Source organism: Physeter macrocephalus, chromosome 9 (genome assembly GCF_002837175.3).
Source record: "Physeter macrocephalus isolate SW-GA chromosome 9, ASM283717v5, whole genome shotgun sequence".
Taxonomy (NCBI): domain Eukaryota; kingdom Metazoa; phylum Chordata; class Mammalia; order Artiodactyla; family Physeteridae; genus Physeter; species Physeter macrocephalus.
In genome coordinates this window covers 73,191,607-73,210,711 of record NC_041222.1, presented here as the reverse complement: position 1 = coordinate 73,210,711, position 19,105 = coordinate 73,191,607, and the positions used below count along the sequence as shown (strand labels likewise).

The following is a 19,105-nucleotide window of genomic DNA, read 5'->3' as shown; positions in this document are numbered from 1 at the left end:
TTCCCGGACCGGGGCACGAACCCGTGTCCCCTGCATCGGCAGGCGGACTCTCAACCACTGCGCCACCAGGGAAGCCCCATGTTTTCTTTAAGGTCACAAGAGATTGGGCCCAGATTGTTTTTAATACTTGGTATATTTCTAGTTCATCCACTTGTGAACCCTTTTTAGCCACTTTGCTTAGATATATTAAGTACAATACTGATATTAATATGAAAATCATTTAGTTGTTATAGACTGTCTCTTTCTGGGCATTTTATAATCAGTTATGGATGATGGAAATGATCAAAATTAACTTTATTTTCACATAACATAGGAAAACAGTATTAAGTTCTTACTGCCCACCAAGCACTATGCTACGGGTTTACGTGGAATATATCCCTTCACACAGCCACCTTTTCAGGTGGGTACTGTTACTCAGCCTGTTTTAGAATTGAGAAAATGTAAGATTTTGTGAAATAAAATAACTTCCTCAAGATCATGCCACTAGTAAGTGGTTTTGATTCTCAGCCCTGGCTCTACATTAGAATTAACATCACTCCGTCAATGTAATCAGCCAGTGATTAAATTGTATATACAGTGATAATTTAAGGAATGCCGTAGATGACTTTTATGGGAAGTCTGGTTTTATTAAATATTAATTCTGCAGAGCATTTCTACTTTGTATCCTTGTGCAGTTTTTTAAATGTCCGGTTTGTGGTCTAATTTAGATTCTAGCCTCCCAATTCTTTATCACCCTCCACCTGTCCACCCCCCCCATCCATTTTCCCTAGATATGTATGCACGTTGATTATCTGAAATTTCCCCCAACATGTGATATGGAGGGTTCTTATCGCTGTTAAAGCCAACACATTTGAAGATTTGGGGAAGGGAAGGTTTTGCTTAATCAATTTATTCTAAAGATGGTAAACTTTATTTAGAATTTGGAAGGCGGTTAAGGAAAAGGGTTCAGAAGAACTGATTAACTTATCCCCTATGGGGAAATTAATTTGAAGTCCTAATTCCTAAAGTGCTTGGATAGAGAAACTTTTATCACAGTCTTCTTCTAGAACCTGAAGCACTAAATCCATCATCAGGTCCACCTTTGCTACCTGACCCGGAACTCTCCCGCAGACCTACAAATCTTAAATCTGTCTCCTAGCCATCCCTGTTCTATGTATTTTTGAAACAGTTTTGTTGAGATATAATTTATATTTCATCCATAAAGTTCATTTCTTTAAAATATAAAATACAGTGGTGTTTAGTGTATTTATGGAGTATACTTGTGCAACTCTAATTGAACATTTTCATCATCCTAGAAAGAAACCTCATAACTGCCCCCCCCGTGCAACCACCAGTCTGCTTTCTATCCATTTGCCTATTCTGTAAATTTCCTATAAAATAGCATACAACATGTGATCTTTTGTGATTGATATTTTTTCATTTAGCATAATGAAAAAACTCATCCATGTTGTAGCATGTGTCAGTACTTTATTCCTTTTTATTGTCAAATATTCCATTGTATGGAGATTCCATATTCATCAGTTGATGGGCATTTGGGTTATTTCCACTTTTTTTTTTTTGTGGTATGCGGGCCTCCCTCTGTTGTGGCCTCTCCCGTCGCGGAGCGCAGGCTCCGGACGCGCAGGCCCAGCGGCCACGGCCCACGGGCCCAGCCGCTCCGCGGCATGTGGGATCCTCCCAGACCGGGGCGCGAACCTGGTTCCCCTGCATCGGCAGGCGGACGCGCAACCACTGCGCCACCAGGGAAGCCCCGGGTTATTTCCACTTTTAAGCTCTTAGGACAAACACTGTGACTCTTCACTTGCAAGTCCGCTGTGGCCCCTCCCGTTGCGGAGCACAGGCTCCGGACGCGCAGGCTCAGCGGCCATGGCTCACGGGCCCAGCCGCTCCGCGGCATGTGGGATCCTCCCAGACCGGGGCGCGAACCTGGTTCCCCTGCATCGGCAGGCGGACGCGCAACCACTGCGCCACCAGGGAAGCCCCGGGTTATTTCCACTTTTAAGCTCTTAGGACAAACACTGTGACTCTTCACTTGCAAGTATTTGTTTGGGCATTGTTTCTCTTCCATGGATAGGTGTGGAATTGCTGGGTCATGTGGTAATTCTACTTCATTTGAATTAGCAAATATTTTAATTTTAGTATTTAGTGATGATTTTGAAAGAGTAAATCCTTCATATGATGATTTATATTCATTGCCATTATTTGGTGTTTCCGATGAATACTATTCTTTGTACCGAAAGATATTCCTATATAGAAATACAAAACAGGACTAATAATTTGTTCTTTTTTACCTACTATGGATGATGTTACTCATAATTCTTTAGACTGGTGCTGTCAGATTGGTTAACAGACTTATAAAAATAGGGAAGGGAGGACTAAAATTCCATTTAAAAAATTATAGTTAGTTGAGATTTTGTTTTATTTGAATTTCAAGTTATTACCAAATAATTTTTTTTAATGAATGCATTCTGGGTTGTAATTTTTATGTGAACTGGAAATGTTTAGTAAACACTAAAATTCTGTATTCCAAAGAAACAAATTAAGATAAAATGTATTAACTTGAATTTCACCAGTCTTTTTAAAATTCTAATTATCCCTTTCTTATATAGAGGGGCAAACTAAAGTCCAGAGTTAATGTGGATTTCTCCAGTTGATGGAGTTAGTTTTAGATGAAACCTGGTCTTCAGTCCAGATCTGATAATCTCTCCAGTGCCCTGTTCACTCTTCACTCCTTCCCCTAATGCACATGCACAGTCTCTTATCCTAATGGTTTTTATTTTAAAGATTTTTTTTCTCCTGAGTAGGAGAATTTAAAAATATTAGAAGTAGGGGGAAATGCTGAGAAATTTATGTAATATTAAGGTTCCAGACTTTAAATATATTAGCAAAAATGCAATTAGTATTAATATATTTATAATTCTCTTCTATTTAAGAACAATGGTAATTTTTACATTTCCACTCTAGAAAACAGAGGACTGGAAGTATTTGGAACCCCCTGAAGAAACTTGTTCAGCGTTAATTGGTTTCCTATTAAGTTATAGCTCTGAGAAAGCTAAGATGCCCTAGATGAGCAAGTTTAATTTGAAGTCTATGGTGAAGTACTTATATTTTACAATAATACTGGTAGGTTTTTATCGTGGGTTTTATTTGTTTTTGTTATACCTAGGTATGGCCAGTGAGTTTCTTGTTTAGGAAATCGCAATTCTGTTATTTGACTAGATAGCAGTTGACTCATGATGGGACTTTCTGTGATGGTGGAGAAAGATCAATAATAGGCCCAGGAAAACATAAAGGAAGAAACTAATATTTAACATCTGTAAAATGATTAGCATAGAAAGCAGCTAAAGAGGGATTTTTAAGACAAGTCCAAAATGTAATGCAACTAGATTTCAACTCTGGAAAATTCATTTTGTAAGTTATGGGTCTATATAAACTGACAAATTTAAAGCAAACAGAACTAATCTTTAAGATTCTAGTGATCCTTGTGAGAAAAGGTAAGGAAGGAGGCTGAAAATATGATTTCAAGGTACTTAGTAACTGACTGGATTAAATAAAAAGGCGAAGAAAAGCTTCTTAGGGATGCTGAAAGGAGTCAGTGATGAACTGAATATAATAGTATAGTAAGAATAGTGTAGTATAACAGGAGTGTAGTAATAATAACATCAACTAACATTTACTCAGCAGTTGCTGTAAGCCAGGCACTGCCCATGAGTGCTTTTATATTTTGTTATTTCATTTAATCTTCACTAACAGTTCCTTTTTTGTGTGTGAAAGAATCTTCCACTACAAACCACAGAATTGGTTCAAATAGGTGAACTTTCTGGTATGTAAATTTTCTCCCTAAAGCTATTTTTAAAGATACATGTATAATACTACAAACAAAACAGTTGAGTAGTCCGTAGTGTTTGGGGCATATGTATGCAAGATATAAAACCATGTGTCAACTGAGAATTATGATATTTTTGGTTTTTGTTTTCTAGAGAAGGATGGCGGGGGCGGCGGGGAAGCACATAAATGGACATTTTAAAAAATCTGGAAAAACCATGAGAAAATGTTAGCTGCTAACTCTGAGTGGAGGATACATGGGTACTTGGTATATTTTCTTTTTCACTTTTTTGTATATATCAAATTATTTTTTAAAAAAGAATAATAGAATATTATTATAATATTTGAGAGCTTACTGTGGACCAGGCACTTTTTCTAAGGGCTTTTTTTTTTTTTTTTTTAAACATCTTCACAAATCCTGTGAGGCAGGTTCTAGTATCAGTGAGCTACAGATGAAATTGAAGCATAAGGACGGTAACTAGTAACTAATCCATAGTCACACTGGTAATGTGGCAGCAGGATTCAAACCCAGGAAATCTGACTTTAGAGCTTGTGCTTTAAGTACTGTATTATTATGCTACACTGCCCTTTTATGTTACAAAGACAATAAACTACTTAACTATTTTTACCAAAGTATGTTTCATAGTCATTTGCATTTTTTTCAGATTTTAGATTTCTTTTTTATCAGGTTACTGATGTATTTTTTTCCCTTTTACAGATAATGGCATCAGCCGCTAAGGAATTTAAAATGGACAACTTTTCACCTAAAGCTGGCACTAGCAAATTGCAACAGACAGTACCAGCTGATGCATCTCCTGATTCTAAGTGTCCTATATGCTTGGATAGGTTTGATAATGTGTCTTACTTAGATCGCTGTTTACATAAGTTCTGTTTTCGCTGTGTACAGGAGTGGTCAAAAAACAAAGCTGAATGTCCACTATGTAAACAGCCCTTTGATTCTATTTTCCATTCTGTGAGGGCAGAAGACGACTTCAAGGAGTATGTCCTAAGGCCTTCATACAATGGTTCTTTTGCTACCCCTGATGTTCGACGATTCCGCTACCGTACAACTATGACAAGGGAACGAAGTGCTTCTATTTATTCACCTAATAGTACCATGAATAGAAGAACAACAACTCCACCAGATAGTGGAGTAATATTTGAAGGGTTAGGCATTTCAGCAAGACCTAGAGATGGTGAAATTCCTCCATTTATGAGACAGATTGCAATAAGGAGGCCAGCTACTGCAGATGAAAGATCTTTGCGGAAAATTCAAGAACAGGATATTATTAATTTTAGGCGAACTCTCTATCGTGCTGGTGCTCGAGTTAGAAATATTGAAGATGGTGGCCGCTATAGGGATATTTCAGCTGAATTTTTCCGTAGAAATCCGGCTTGCCTTCACAGATTAGTTCCCTGGTTAAAACGTGAACTCACAGTTCTCTTTGGAGCTCATGGATCATTAGTGAATATTGTCCAGCATATCATCATGAGTAATGTTACTCGCTATGACTTGGAGAGTCAGGCATTTGTGTCTGATTTAAGGCCATTTTTACTAAATCGGACTGAGCATTTTATACACGAATTTATCAGTTTTGCCCGATCTCCATTTAACATGGCAGCCTTTGACCAGCATGCAAATTATGATTGTCCTGCTCCTTCATATGAAGAAGGTAGCCATTCTGATTCTTCGGTCATAACAATATCTCCCGATGAAGCAGAGACCCAAGAGCTGGATGTTAATGTAGCTACTATTAGTCAGGCACCATGGGATGATGAAACTCCAGGGCCATCTTATTCAAGCTCAGAGCAGGTACATGCTGCCATGTCTTCCCTTTTAAATACTTCCGACAGTTCAGATGAAGAACTTGTAACAGGAAGAGCCACATCTCAGATGCAAGGAGTACAAACCAATGACGACATAAATAATGACAGTGATTCTTCTTCAGATAATTGTGTCATTGTTGGGTTTGTTAAACCACTAGCTGAGAGGACCCCAGAACTTGTTGAACTGTCCTCTGATTCTGAGGAGTTAGGTTCCTACGAAAAAATGGAGACTGTGAAGGCACAAGAACAAGAGCAGTCTTACAGTTCTGGTGATAGTGATGTTAGTAGATGTTCATCTCCACACTCTGTCCTTGGAAAGGATGAACAAATAAATAAAGGTCATTGTGATTCTGGTACAAGAATCACATCAAAGAAGGAAGAGAAACGGTCTGTATCATTGTCTTCTCCCAGAGACCTGAGCTCATCCATCAGAGGAGACAGAGTATATTCCCCATATACCCGCAGACACAGAAGGAGGGGAAGATCCAGAAGTTCAGATTCATGTTCCCAGAGTAGGAGTGGGCATGATCAGAAGAATCGTAGGAAGCATCATGGGAAGAAAAGAATGAAAAGCAGACGATCCAGAAGCAGGGAGAGTAGCAGACCTAGAGGTAGAAGAGACAAAAAGAGATCAAGAACTAGAGATAGCAGTTGGTCAAGAAGAAGCCAAACTCTATCTCTAAGTAGTGAAAGCACAAGCAGATCAAGATCTCGTAGCAGTGATCGTGGTAAAAGAAGATCACGGAGCAGAAATCGAGATCGTTACTATTTAAGAAATAATTATGGAAGCAGATATAAGTGGGAGTATACTTACTATAGTAGAAACAAGGACAGGGATGGCTACGAATCATCTTACAGGAGGAGGACTCTGTCCAGAGCTCATTATTCCAGACAATCTTCAAGTCCAGAATTTAGAATTCAGTCTTTTTCTGAAAGAACAAATGCTAGGAAAAAAAATAATCACAGTGAAAGGAAATATTACTACTATGAAAGGCATAGATCGAGGAGCCTATCTAGTACTAGATCAAAGACTGCATCTACAGGGCCTGACCGTGTGAGAAATGAAAAGCCTGGCGGGAAACGAAAATACAAAACACGGCATTTGGAGGGTTCTAACGATGTGGCTCAACCATCTCGGGAATTTGCTTCTAAAGTAAAGGAAGGTCATTACTCAAAATCTTCATCAAAATTGGATGGAAGCTACAAAAATGAGAGTGACAGCTTTTCAGATAGCCGATCATCAGACAGAGAGACAAAGCACAAGAGAAGAAAAAGGACCCGGAGCCTAAGTGTAGAGATAGTTTATGAAGGGAAAGCTACCGATACAACTAGACACCATAAAAAGAAAAAGAAAAAACATAAGAGGAAGCATAAGAAACACCATGGCGATGATGCCTCACGTTCCCCAGTTGTGATTACCATTGACAGTGACAGTGATAAGGATTCTGAAGTAAAGGAGGATACAGAATGTGACCTTAGTGGTTCTCAAAACCCTCTACAAAATGAATTTTTGGTTCCTTCCTTGGGACCATTTGAAACTAAAGATGTAGTTACAATAGAAGATGAATTTGGTGTCCTGGGCAAGGAGTGTGATATTACCACACTTAATAACAACTTGAATAATGCCAACAAAACTGTAGATAATATTTCACCCCAGGCAGCTTCAATTGAACAGACTCTTGATGTAAGAGAAGAGAGCACCTTTGCCTCTGATTTGGAGAGCCAGCCCAGTAATGTCTCTTATCACACTGAGTCATCAAGGCGATTGCCATCTCCACGGATATCGTTAATGTCAGTGTCTCTTGGTAGAGACCATGATATGTCTTAAAACTGCCAAAGCGTCTCATTGAGAATTCTGGTGGTATAAAAAGGAAAAAAAAAAAAAGAACAATGTCATCTACTGTAGTCTGTTTAAAGATGACACTTGGTGAAAACTCTTTTCCCCATTAAAAATATTTTGTGATTTTTTTTTTGTGTGTGTGTGTTAAAAATTTGTAAAAATCATTATTTGTTCAAAAAATATGTATGTCCCACCCTCAGAGATATGCACTTTTAAGTGAAGAAAATAATACTGCTAGCAGTTTATTTAAAACTTGGGATCCTTTTTAAATAAAAAATATAAATTTTAGAAGTTATTTCATAAAGCCATATGGTATTGACATATTTTTAAAGTAGTCAATGAGTATTTTTGAATTTTTTTTTGAGAGTTATTCTGGAAATGTGTTATAAGCTAGGAGAATCCCTTTGGACAGTCTTTATTTTTCTTCTTAAAAATTTGTATGATTCAAAACCATTTCTTCAGGTTAAATTGAGGAATTTTATCTGCACAGTTTATCTTGACATCTGCCAAAAGAAAACTTTAAATATTTCCTTTATATACTTGTTTATCTGGACTGCCAGTAAAGCAAATGTGTATTCAACAAAAGAAAAAATAAAACAGTAACACTTTAAAACAATCCAGAAATTTTCCTTTGCAGTATTGATTGTTTTTTAAATCAAATTATTTTAGTGGAGCTAAACTCTTGTAAATAGTTAAGGATATCCTTGTGTTATAAATACTGAATTTTACAGTTTTAATGTGAACTACATTTAACCTCGCAGTTTTAATGATTATTTTAGTTCTTTAATCTGATTATGAAGAGTATCTTAATTTGCTGTCTTCAGCAAAATGCAGTTATGTAGTATGTAGCTTGCTAAAAACAAAAACACCCTTGCCTGACTTCTTTTATATTGGTAGTTCTTTTACACGAAGTGGCTGTGTTTATGTTTTATTCTGGTTTAGAGATGATAAAAACTGCTGTACATCTATAGCCTGACATAGGATTGCCAGTGAACAGCAGAACTTTGATGAGATCTAAATTTAGCCGTCACTTTGCCTTGCTCCCATGATCATTCATTGTTCAACAGAAATTGGAATGTCTGCTGTGTGTGGCAGGTTTTTAGGGATTCAGTGATAGAACAAAGCAGGTATGTTCCCTTTCCTCACGGGAGAGATATATATATATATATATATAGACATTACAAACTATAAGCTCTCTGGAGACAAAGTATGATTTCCTGTAAGAGCATACAGTGGGGGCCTAATCTCAGGTGGAAGTAGTGGTTGAACTGAAATCCAGAGAACAAGTAGATATTAACTAGGAGTAGAGTTGTCAGCAAAGGGGATGTGCAGAGATCCGAAGGCAGAAAGGGAGTCTGGCATATTATAAGGACTAAAAGAAGCAGGCTTAGCTAAAGGACAGAGAGTGCGGGACCAAGCTTTGTAGGCCCCACTAAGAGTTTGTGTTTATCCTAAGGGCAGTAGGAAACTGGTTTGTAAAGTAATGAGAATCTAAAGTTGACACAATTTTAGTAAGCCCAGACGTTGAGAAATTGTGGGATGATTATAGCTGATCAAAGAATATACTTCGAAATTATGAAATGACTAGTTTTTCTTAAGTATTAAAAATGTAAGAATGCTGTTTTATTCCACATTCTGCTTTTGCATGTTATTTTAGTGAACACCCATCTTACTGTTTTGAGTTAAACACTTAGTGAAAAACCCATCTTAATACATGGCACCATCACATCATCCTCTTAGGTGTTCAAGCCAAAAATTTCCAAGCCTTTGATTCTTCGTCCTCCTTCAGCCCTCTCATCCAGTCACTAAATCTTGGTCACTAGATATTTTTCTAATATTTCTAATGTGTCTGTACCATCATCCAGTCTAGGCAGCCATGATCTCTCACCTGTACTACCATAATGGGTCTGCCTGCATCTACTGTTTACCTCCTTTCTTTCTTTCTTTCTGTCTGTCTGTCTTTCTTGTCTTTCTTTCTTTCTTTCCTCCCTCCCTCCCTTCCTTCCTTCCTTTTTGTGATATGCGGGCCTCTCACTGTTGTGGCCTCTCCTGTTGCGGAGCGCAGGCTCAGCGGCCATGGCTCACGGGCCCAGCCGCTCCGCGGCATGTGGGATCTTCCCAGACCGAGACACGAACCCGTGTCCCCTGCATCGGCAGGCGGACTCTCAACCACTGCGCCACCAGGGAAGCCCCCATCCATTCTTGATGTAGCTTTCAAAAGACCTTTAAAAACATTTTTTTTCCCCTTTCTACTTAAAATCCTTCAGTAGCTTCCTGTTATTCTTAGGATATTTATTAAAAGGAAACAAAAGTCCAACATAATATGGATTACAGATCTCTGCTTAATTAGACTCTAGTCCATCTTTAGCTTTTCTCTCGCTTCATTTGTGCTCTGGCCACACTAGCCAGCTTCAGGTCTGTGGAGGTGCTGCTCCCTACTAATTCAGAGCCTTCATGCATAGCGTTTTTCTTCTGCTGGGAACTGAATTCTCTGGCTAAACTAGGTTAATGTTAAAGTGTGCCCCTCCACTCCATTATTTCCTCTCAATTACTTCCTCTTAACAACCCTGGACACCTTTAGGGTATGCATCACAAGTTAAGGTTGATTACTAATGTCTTCTCTCTCACCAGTCTGAAAGTTCTTTGGCAACTGTATGTGTTCTGCTATATCCCTTCTCTATTTTCTTTCACATAGGATATGCTTAAAGTGCTTATTGGGTGGATGTATAGGTGCTAGAGATTTTTAAAATTGGCTAAGACCTGCTTTCTGCTTCACAGAGCTATACTTTTATAAACTTTCAACCTAACACTGCATTCGTTTAGCCTATTCATCCAAATTTGTTGTCCATGAGACATTTTATTTTACCTCAGGTTTTCAGTGTTTTTGCGACTTATTTCTGTAAAGGAACTGCAACTAGGTATTTGCACTTGCTCATTCATTGGGCAAGCACTTGCTCAATCTCATCCTCGGATTCACAACAGGAAAACTTGTTATTATTACTTCCTTGTCTAAATAGTCAAACTTGGCCTTAGCTCTTGGGGGAAGCAACCCAAGGGCTTCCCTAACCCATCTAGTCTGTAGTAACTGGGTGGTGTGTACAGAGGAGCAGAATTTATACAAGGTCAGCTGATGGCCTGTACTTAACTGGGAATTATTTTTTACATCATGGGGAATAATTGCAGTCCCCTGTACCGTAGGCTGTGGACACCTGAGCCAGCCGGTAATGCATCTCTGGACTTGGAAAAATTTTTCAGAAGGTGATTTGGGGTACTGGCAACCACCAGCACCCATTGTCCCCACGAATTGGGGCAGGGGATGAGGAATGGAAAGGGGTTCCTCCACACAAACCAGATTTCATCAGGATTCAGAGCACGGATCCATTTCTGTTGTTTGTTTTTTTTTAATTTATTCATTTATTTATTTTTGGCCACACTGTGCGTCATGTGGGATCTTAGTTCCCTGACAGGGATCAAACCCAGGCCAAGACAGTGGAACCGTGGAGCCCTAATCATTGGACCACCAGGGAATTCCTGAGCATGGATCCATTTCTAACATTAAGCTCATTAGACCTGTGTACTATCGAATTGGTGACATTTTAAATTACTATGATAATGTAGAGACCAGAAATTGTATAGACACGTCTGGTGATTGGTGCCTTTAGGAAAACCCACATGGGCATGTAAATCATAATCATTATGTAACCTATTCTCAAATGGTTCAGAAGATGCGTATGTAGTTGGAGAGGAGTAATGATAAGTCATGGTACAATTTAAAAATTGGTGAACGAGGGTAAAGCAGAAATCCTTTGTACTCCTTGTAATTTTCATGTAAGTTTGAAATAGTTTCAAAAGTGCTTCTCTAGGCCTGCAAGGTTGCCTGCATGTGAGAATGTGTCAGTGAGTTATCAGCCTTGTATACCCTGCAAAAGGGAGAAAAAATCACAAAGGCAAACATGTGACTGTTAAAGCCACTTTCTCCGTGAGAAAGAACGGAAGTCACTAGAATCTACTCTTGATTCCATGCTCAGAAGCAAGTTTGTGAGGGTATAAAACCAAAGAAAGGAGAGTTTGCTTTATTTTTAAAATTTCAAATGGGAGGGAGAGAAGATTTTGGGGAAGGAGGCCCTAGAATAGAAGTTGAAAATAAAGGAGAGTGGTAAGTGCTGTAGCAAAGGGGATCCAGAACACGGGTACGTGAATTAATAATGGATATAGAAGCAGAGGCGAGTCTTATTCCAAAGTGGCAGAAGGAAGTAAAAATGCAGAGAGACACTGGTGGGTAGATGATTAAGGTGAGGTAGTAGTTCATTCTCTAAAGCCTCTCTTTTCTCCATGAAGTAGGAAGCAATGCCATCTTCTGAGAAAGATGCATCCTGAGTAGGATTGGGCTTGAGGAGAGGAGTGGAAAAATGTTCCTTGAGGGTCGTGGAGAGAGGCTTAGTTAAGAATTGCTGATGAGTGTTGAGGTCTCACCTGAGATAATGCGATGTTTAAATTTATGGGACCCTGAAATTTGTGATTTTGCCCTGGTAGCATTCAACAATATGGAAATAGAAGCAGAAACTAATGTTGGACATGTAGTATGCATTCAGTATTTCTACAGTGAATGAACAAATGGATGGATTTATCTATGGTTGACATATCGCTGAATGTAAGTAGTTAAAAAAAGGGGCAAGGGAGTTGAGGGAGATACTGGTGAGTGTAGTTGAATTGGTGCATTCTGGTGTCTGGGCTGTGTAGGGAAGGAAGTGAAGCTATGAGGTGACCATTATACTTACAGAACAGTGAGATATCAGGGGATTTATTTTCCCGTGAGGTTCAAGTAGGCATAGTGGGGATAGGAGTAAGAAGACTGAAAAAATATTTTAGAGAGCACCTAATTCTAGCCATGACTGGAAGTAACAAAAATGGGTGGAGGTGAAGGTGATTGGAATTGAGGATAATGATCTATGAGGCTGTCAAGTATTCTCTACATGGAAGAACACTCTGGGTGATGGTGAGAGATACAGGATGGACAAGAAAATGGTAGTTGTGTCATGGGTATTATATCTTGTCCTTTACACTCATGTTCTGCCGCAGCAGCTGACTCATGCACAGAAGATAACCAAAGCTTGGTAAATAATTGATTAATTCCTCATTTTGAGTTTTCAGTCAATACCTTAGGTATTGGAAAACAGTAAGTGTTATTTGGCCACTTTAAAAAGTACAGTTGCTTGTTACAATGTCATGGAAATTAGTAAATTCTTTCCTACTTTACTTGCAAGGATATTGGGGGATGGTAAATACAATTGGATCTGTGCCTGAGAAAAGCAAGTAAATTCTTTCCTACTTTACTTTGCAAGAATATTGGGGAATGGTAAATACCATTGGATCTGTGCATGAGAAAAGCAAGAGGTAAGGGAAATAGAATTCAACTTAGGCCAAGGTCTGAGTCTAAATTCATCCCAGTAGGAGCCACAACTGCAGTGTTTGCCAGAACATTAGGTGGTGTGCTTTCTGTAGACACGGGGCAAAATTAAAGCATCTAGGATTTGCCTGGCGTAGGCTGGCTTCTGTTTCTCTGAAAGATCATCTGCACTTCATATAGGTGAACAGTTCTCTCCTAGGCAAGAGGCTATCTCTTTGCTTTTCTATCTGTAAAATCATTTATTCATCAGATGCTGTGTACCTGTGGTCCAAGATTATGCTAAATGCTAGGGTTATAAGGATGAATAGGAGGGCACCAACAAGAATTTTAAAGAAGCTGGGGATGGAACAATTAGTCTTGGCTCTTAAACAAGTAGAGATAATGTAGAAGGTTTGGAGTGGGGAAAGTCTCAGTAAAAAAATGTTTGAGAAGCTCTTTGCAGTAGTTCAAACCAGAAATCAAAAGGGCCTGTGGAACAGTGACAATAGGGATCCAGAAGAGACGCTAGATTCAGTAGATTTCTGGGGTAGATGAGATGAGATTTGGGCACCATTTTGATAAGGATGGGCTGTGAGAGATACATGGTGACAATATTCAAGGTAGGAAATACAGAAATAGGGATAGTTGGGGGAGGAAAAAGAGTTCAGTTTGAGACTGTTTGAGTTGCCTAGAGCTGTGCTGTCCGATATAGTAGCCACTGGCCACATGTGGGTATTGACCACTTGAAATATGGCTAGTGAAACTGAGGAACTTTGGAAGTTTGAATTTTATTTACATTTAATAGCCACATGAGGCTTGTGGCTACCATATTGGCCAGTACAGGTAGAAAGCATTTCCATCACCTCAGAAAATTCTTTGTACAGCATGGAATAGAGCATACCATGCAGATGAAAATTTCCAGTGGGTAGCTGGAAATAGGAGTGTGCATCTTGGAGGAGAAATTGGGGCTAGAGAGATGATTTAAGAGTCACTGGGAATAGAGTAGTAATGAAGCTGTGGGATTGGATGAGATCTCCCAGAGAGGGGAGGTAGAGCAAGAAGAGAAGCAGACATAGGTGAGAATTCTAGGGAACACAACCTTAAGGAGGCTGATGAAGAGATGCTTTCAAAAGAGACTGAGAAGTGTTTCTTCTAGTGCCATATACTTTTTTTTTTTGCCTCCAATTTTGTCTTGTATCTCCTGTGTTAAATGCAGTGTCCTGCACACAGTAGGGCTTAAGCAGATTTTCCAAGAACTTACTCAAGTTCTTGAGAGTACCTCACTGTTAGCTTCATGTGATCATTGTATCAGGAAACGTTGCTCTGGGTGGAGCAGGTGAGGCCGCCTCCGAGGATATCTAATATGATCTAGACAGAGTACAGGACTACGAATGACAGTCTTTTGACCTTACTCAATCACTGTCTTTTGTTAACACTTTTCCTTCATGCCCAGCTTTGATTTTTTTTGGATTAGGTTTAAATCACTTCCTTCCAATACCCTCCAACTCTCTTGCCTTTCTGTCCTCATTCACCTAGTTTAGGGGTTGGCAACCTTTTCCTGTAAAGGGCCAAATAGTAAGTATTTTCAACTTTTATGGGCCATATGCAATCTCTGTTGTCTATAGTCTTTGTTTTTTTGTATAACACTTCAAAAATGTTAAAGCATTTTTTAGCTTGCAGCCTGTAAAAAACAAGCCACATACTAGATTTGTCCTGCAAGCAATAGTTTGCTAACCCATTACCTAGCAAGACCTCAATCTGGATGAACCCAGCTCTTAACTTGTCCCTACATGCATCCTGCGAAGCGTTCCTGAAGGAAATCAGTAACTGTGTAGATTGGTGTCACCGTGAGAACACAATCACCAGCCTTAGCTTCATATGATATACATTACTGTACAAGTTTATTATTCTTCCCCATTGATATAATGGATATTTCACACCTTTTCCTCCTCAAATCACCCATTTCTCTCTACCACACACTTTCCATATTGGCTGGGCAGTTCTGGTCAGTGTCAAGGTCAGGCAAACACAAACTCAGCCTGTTTATCAAAAACAATACCTCTAGCACATTATTAGGGACACTGCCTGCTTACTTGGTCTTTACTGGCTTTCTCATATGTTTAGTCAACTGGTGGGTCTGCTGATCTAGGATGGCCTCAGCTGGGATTACGGGGCTCTTTCCATGTGGTCACTTGTCTTCTAGCACATTAGCCTGAGCTTGTTTCTATAGTGGTCACAGGGGTCCAAGAGAGACCAGAAGTGTGCAAAGTCTTTTGAAACCTGGGCTCAGTATCAACACACTGTCATTCCCTCATTGTGTTGCGTACGGCAAAGTCATAATTCCAGGCAGATGCAAGGGGAGGGAAAAGAGACTCCACTGTTGATGAGAGGAACTGCAGAGTTACACTGTAAAAGGTGTAAATATTGGGAAAAGTGAACTGTAATTTTCGCTCTCGACCTACCATGACGTTCATCTCTCCACTCAGTGGATGAAGCCCTCTTTCTCTAGGCCCCTGTTCTCAAACTTTCACATGCGTCAGAAGCAGCTGGAGAGTTTGTTAAAACATGGATTGCTGGGCGCACCCCCACAGTTTCTGATTCAGAAGGTATGGGATGCCAAGAATGTGTTTTCCTAACAAGTTTCCAGGTGGTTCTGATGCTGCTGCCCTGCAAACCAGTTTGAGAACCTCTGATGGAGGCTAATCCTCCCTATGCTCTCTGGATTTCACTTACCTTCACTTTAATCACAATTTTGATGTCTCAGTTATCTTCCTTCCTCCTTTATCTCTTGTTTTTCAGTGACTTTGCTACTCAGGGTGAGGTCTGTGGACCAGCAACGTCAGCATCACCTGAGAGCTTGGTAGGAACGCAGTCTCAGGTCTACTGGATCAGAATCTGCACTTTAACAAGACCTGTGGGTCATTCGTGTGCGCATTAATGTTTGAGAAGCACCGCCTGTGGATAGTTCTCATCAGCAAGCAAGCGAGCATGTTCTTGATTTCCTCCTCCAAGCTTGCCTCTCTTCCAGTGTCCCTGTTAATAGTTGGCACCACCATTCGTGCAGCGCCTCAGGTTAAACAAACGGGAGCTCTCCTTGACTCCCCTCTCGCATATCCTTCATCCAGTTCAACAGCAAATTGTGTGGGATTTTAAGGTTATATATCCAGCAACTTCACCACTTCCACTGCTTTGATCCTAGTCCAATATGCCATGTCTTGCACTGGGACTAGTGCTGTAGCTTCTTATCAGGTCACTGCTTCCCCCTTCCCCCTTGCAGTTTGTTTTCTGTTCTCCCTCTCAAAATCCTGCAGTGGTACCCCAGCATATTTAGGATCAGAGCCGTTGTCCTTATCTTGATAAGTCTGTCAGGCTTTACGTGAATGGCCTTGGCCACCTCTGTCTTCCCTCTCCCCAACCCATTCCACCCCACAACCCTGCACACCTCCTTTTCTTTTGCAGACCCAGTTCACTACTGCCTTCCTGTCTTGGCACCTTTTTTTTTTTTTTTTTTTGAGTGGAATGCTCTTCACCCAGTTGGCATGCCCTCACTTCGTTTGTGTCTTCCCTGATCAACTCATGTAGTATAAGCAGCCCCCGTTACTCATTATTCCCTTATTCTGCTTTATTTCTCCTCATTGCCCTTACTACTACCTGGCATCTACCAGTACTTTCTTATCCGAGTCCCACACTAGAATGTCATAAGCTCTAAACTTAACTTCTCCATTTTAGTCATGGTGCTACCATTTTCACAGTCATTCAAACCAGATACCTGGACTGTAGCCTTGATTCCTTTTCCTCTTCTTTTCTGCTGCCGTTCATGCAATCCTATCACTAAAATATATCTCTTCTTCTACTCCCACTGCCACTGTCCTTATCTAAGCCCTCATCATCTCCTACTTGAGTCACCTCCCAACCGAACTACTCGTTCTGTGTAGGAGCCAGAGAGTTCTTTCAAAAAGTGTGATGAGACTATGTTATTGTTTGCTTAAAACCCTGCAAGGTGTTCCCAGTGCACTTCATTCCTTGTATTACAAGGCCCCATTTACCTCTTCAGCAGCACTGCCTACCATTTACCCCTTGTTCTTGAAGTTCCAGCTACAAGTGTCTTTCACTTTTTCTTTTTGACCTACTTCTGCTTCTGTCCCCCTGCATGGAATCCCCCGTCCCAGCTTTTTTTGAATAGTTGATTCTTTCTCATTCTTAAAGATTCAGCTGAAATGTGACCTACTCAGAAAAATATTCTCTTACCATTGTATTAAAATGGTTTTTTCCAATGTCCATTATTTTCCATCTCGTGACTCTGCTTACTTTCTTTGTATTACTTCACATTTGGCAATTTCTTAATTGTTTACACTTTTACATCTTTATTGTCTGCTCCCTCTTCCAGTCAGACTCTAAGCTTCTGAGGGAGACTGTTCTTCACATATCTCCAGATACCCAGTTCTTTTCACAATACCTGACATACAGTAGATACTCTGTAAATGCATTGGATGAAGTAATGCCCAGGTGAGGTAGAGAGCCTGCTGAATCCTTTCTTCTCACCTTTCTGTGACACTTCCCTTCTTCCCCGACCTTGGTCAGATTTTATGTACAAATCTATCACATGACTCTATCTCTGGGACTTCAGTTCTTTGAGATTCTACACTATAATTGTTGATGTTTAATAAATACACTGTCATTCAAAGCTCTGTTGTTTCCTACTGGTAGCATAAAAGGAAGCGTGTCTTTTTTTTTTAAAGGAATTTTGGATCTGATTTCTTTTTCTCAGTTAAAAATCTAAACCCAACTAGTGGCAGAATAGCTTGTATAACAGTGATAAAAATGGACGAAATATAAAGAACAAGTACTTGAAGGCACTGAAAAAAAAATCAAAAGGCAGAAACTAGAGGGAATTAGACTACTGAAAGACAGGAACTGTACTGCATGAAAACTGCATTTATTTGGCTTTTCTTCTAAGGGTTTCCCCCCCAGTCCACATGGAGGTTTGCAGATAAGCAGAAAATCACAGGCATTGAATGAGAAGATGAACCCTGGGGCTGCCAAAGTGACGATACTGAGGGGGAAAATTCTGAAAGAAAGGAAACACAAAGGGGGACCCTTAGAATTTGTATATAACCTGCACTCAAATCCTTAGCTGTCCTTGAGATGTATACATGCAGGGGAGAATCCAAGGGGCCCAGGTAAGCAATAGCTGGAAGGCTGGAAAAGCTCAACAGAGATCTCAGCTGGGAAGGGAAGGCAGAATTTGGAGTCTGAGTCCCACCAACTTGGAAAGGCAGTGGAAACATGTAGGGCTTTTCACTTGAAGCCCCTCAGGGCCCTGCCTTAGCAGAAAAGACTATACCCCTGAATAAGGGAGTCACCTTTCATTAAAGGCAAAACTTTAACAGATGTGTGAAACCCACCACAATGTGTGAAACAAGGCCTCTGTAATTTCAAAATGAATAGCTGGTAAGTTAGCATGCTAGGACAAAAAGCAACACTCTCCAGAGAAAATAATAGAATCCAGAGATTCTACAGCATATCTGTAATGTTCAGTGTAAAATAAAAAATTATTAGACATGTGAAGGATTCCATAGGCAAGAGAAAAAACAGTTACAAAAACAGGCTGTGAGATTATCCACATGATGGAATTAGCAGACAAAGACTTTAAAGACACACTATTAGAAATATATACATGAACTTAAAGAGAAGATAGCTATAATGAACACAGTTTCTCAGCTGAGAAATTGAAAGTAGAAAAAACCAGTAGAACTCTTAGAACTTTTCAAAATAATACTTGAAATGAAAAATTCACTGGAAGCCTAAACAACGTATTGGAGGAGCCAGAAGGGAAGTGACATCAGATGGAAAGAAACCAGTATCTACAAATGGGAATGAATAACATCAGAAATGGTAAAAAGCACAGGAAAATAGAAAAGACTCTCATTTTCTTATTTTATTTAAAAGACAACTGACTTTTTTACAATAAAGCTTATAACACTGTATTATGTGGTTTATAATATATAGAAGAGTAAAAGTTAGGACAATAGCACAAATGATGGGCTGGGGTGGATGGAATTACATGGCTGCAAGGATCTTTTACTTCATATTTACTTGATCTTATCATATTGATTATAAATAGACTGATATAGGGGCTTCCCTGGTGGTGCAGGGGTTAAGAATCTGCCTGCCAATGCAGGGGACACGGGTTCGACCCCTGGTCCGGGAAGATCCCACATGCCACG

At 39.7% G+C, this 19,105-nt stretch overlaps 1 protein-coding gene across 4 annotated transcripts in view; it reads left to right on the top strand.

Moving 5' to 3' along the window:
* TOPORS (TOP1 binding arginine/serine rich protein, E3 ubiquitin ligase) overlaps positions 1-8,111 on the top strand; it is an 11,011-nt gene extending 2,900 nt beyond the window's left edge. For 2 of the 4 annotated variants that reach the window (XM_028494037.2, XM_028494036.2), the window contains exons 2-3: positions 2,965-3,123; positions 4,544-8,111. In XM_028494037.2, the coding sequence (XP_028349838.1) occupies positions 3,067-3,123; positions 4,544-7,480 (2,994 nt within the window). In that variant the 5' untranslated portion in view covers positions 2,965-3,066 and the 3' untranslated portion in view covers positions 7,481-8,111. The remainder of the gene's footprint in view (positions 1-2,964; positions 3,124-4,543) is intronic. The other 2 variants (XM_007116469.4, XM_028494038.2) reach the window with 2 other exon arrangements.
* The last annotated feature ends 10,994 nt before the right edge of the window (positions 8,112-19,105 follow it).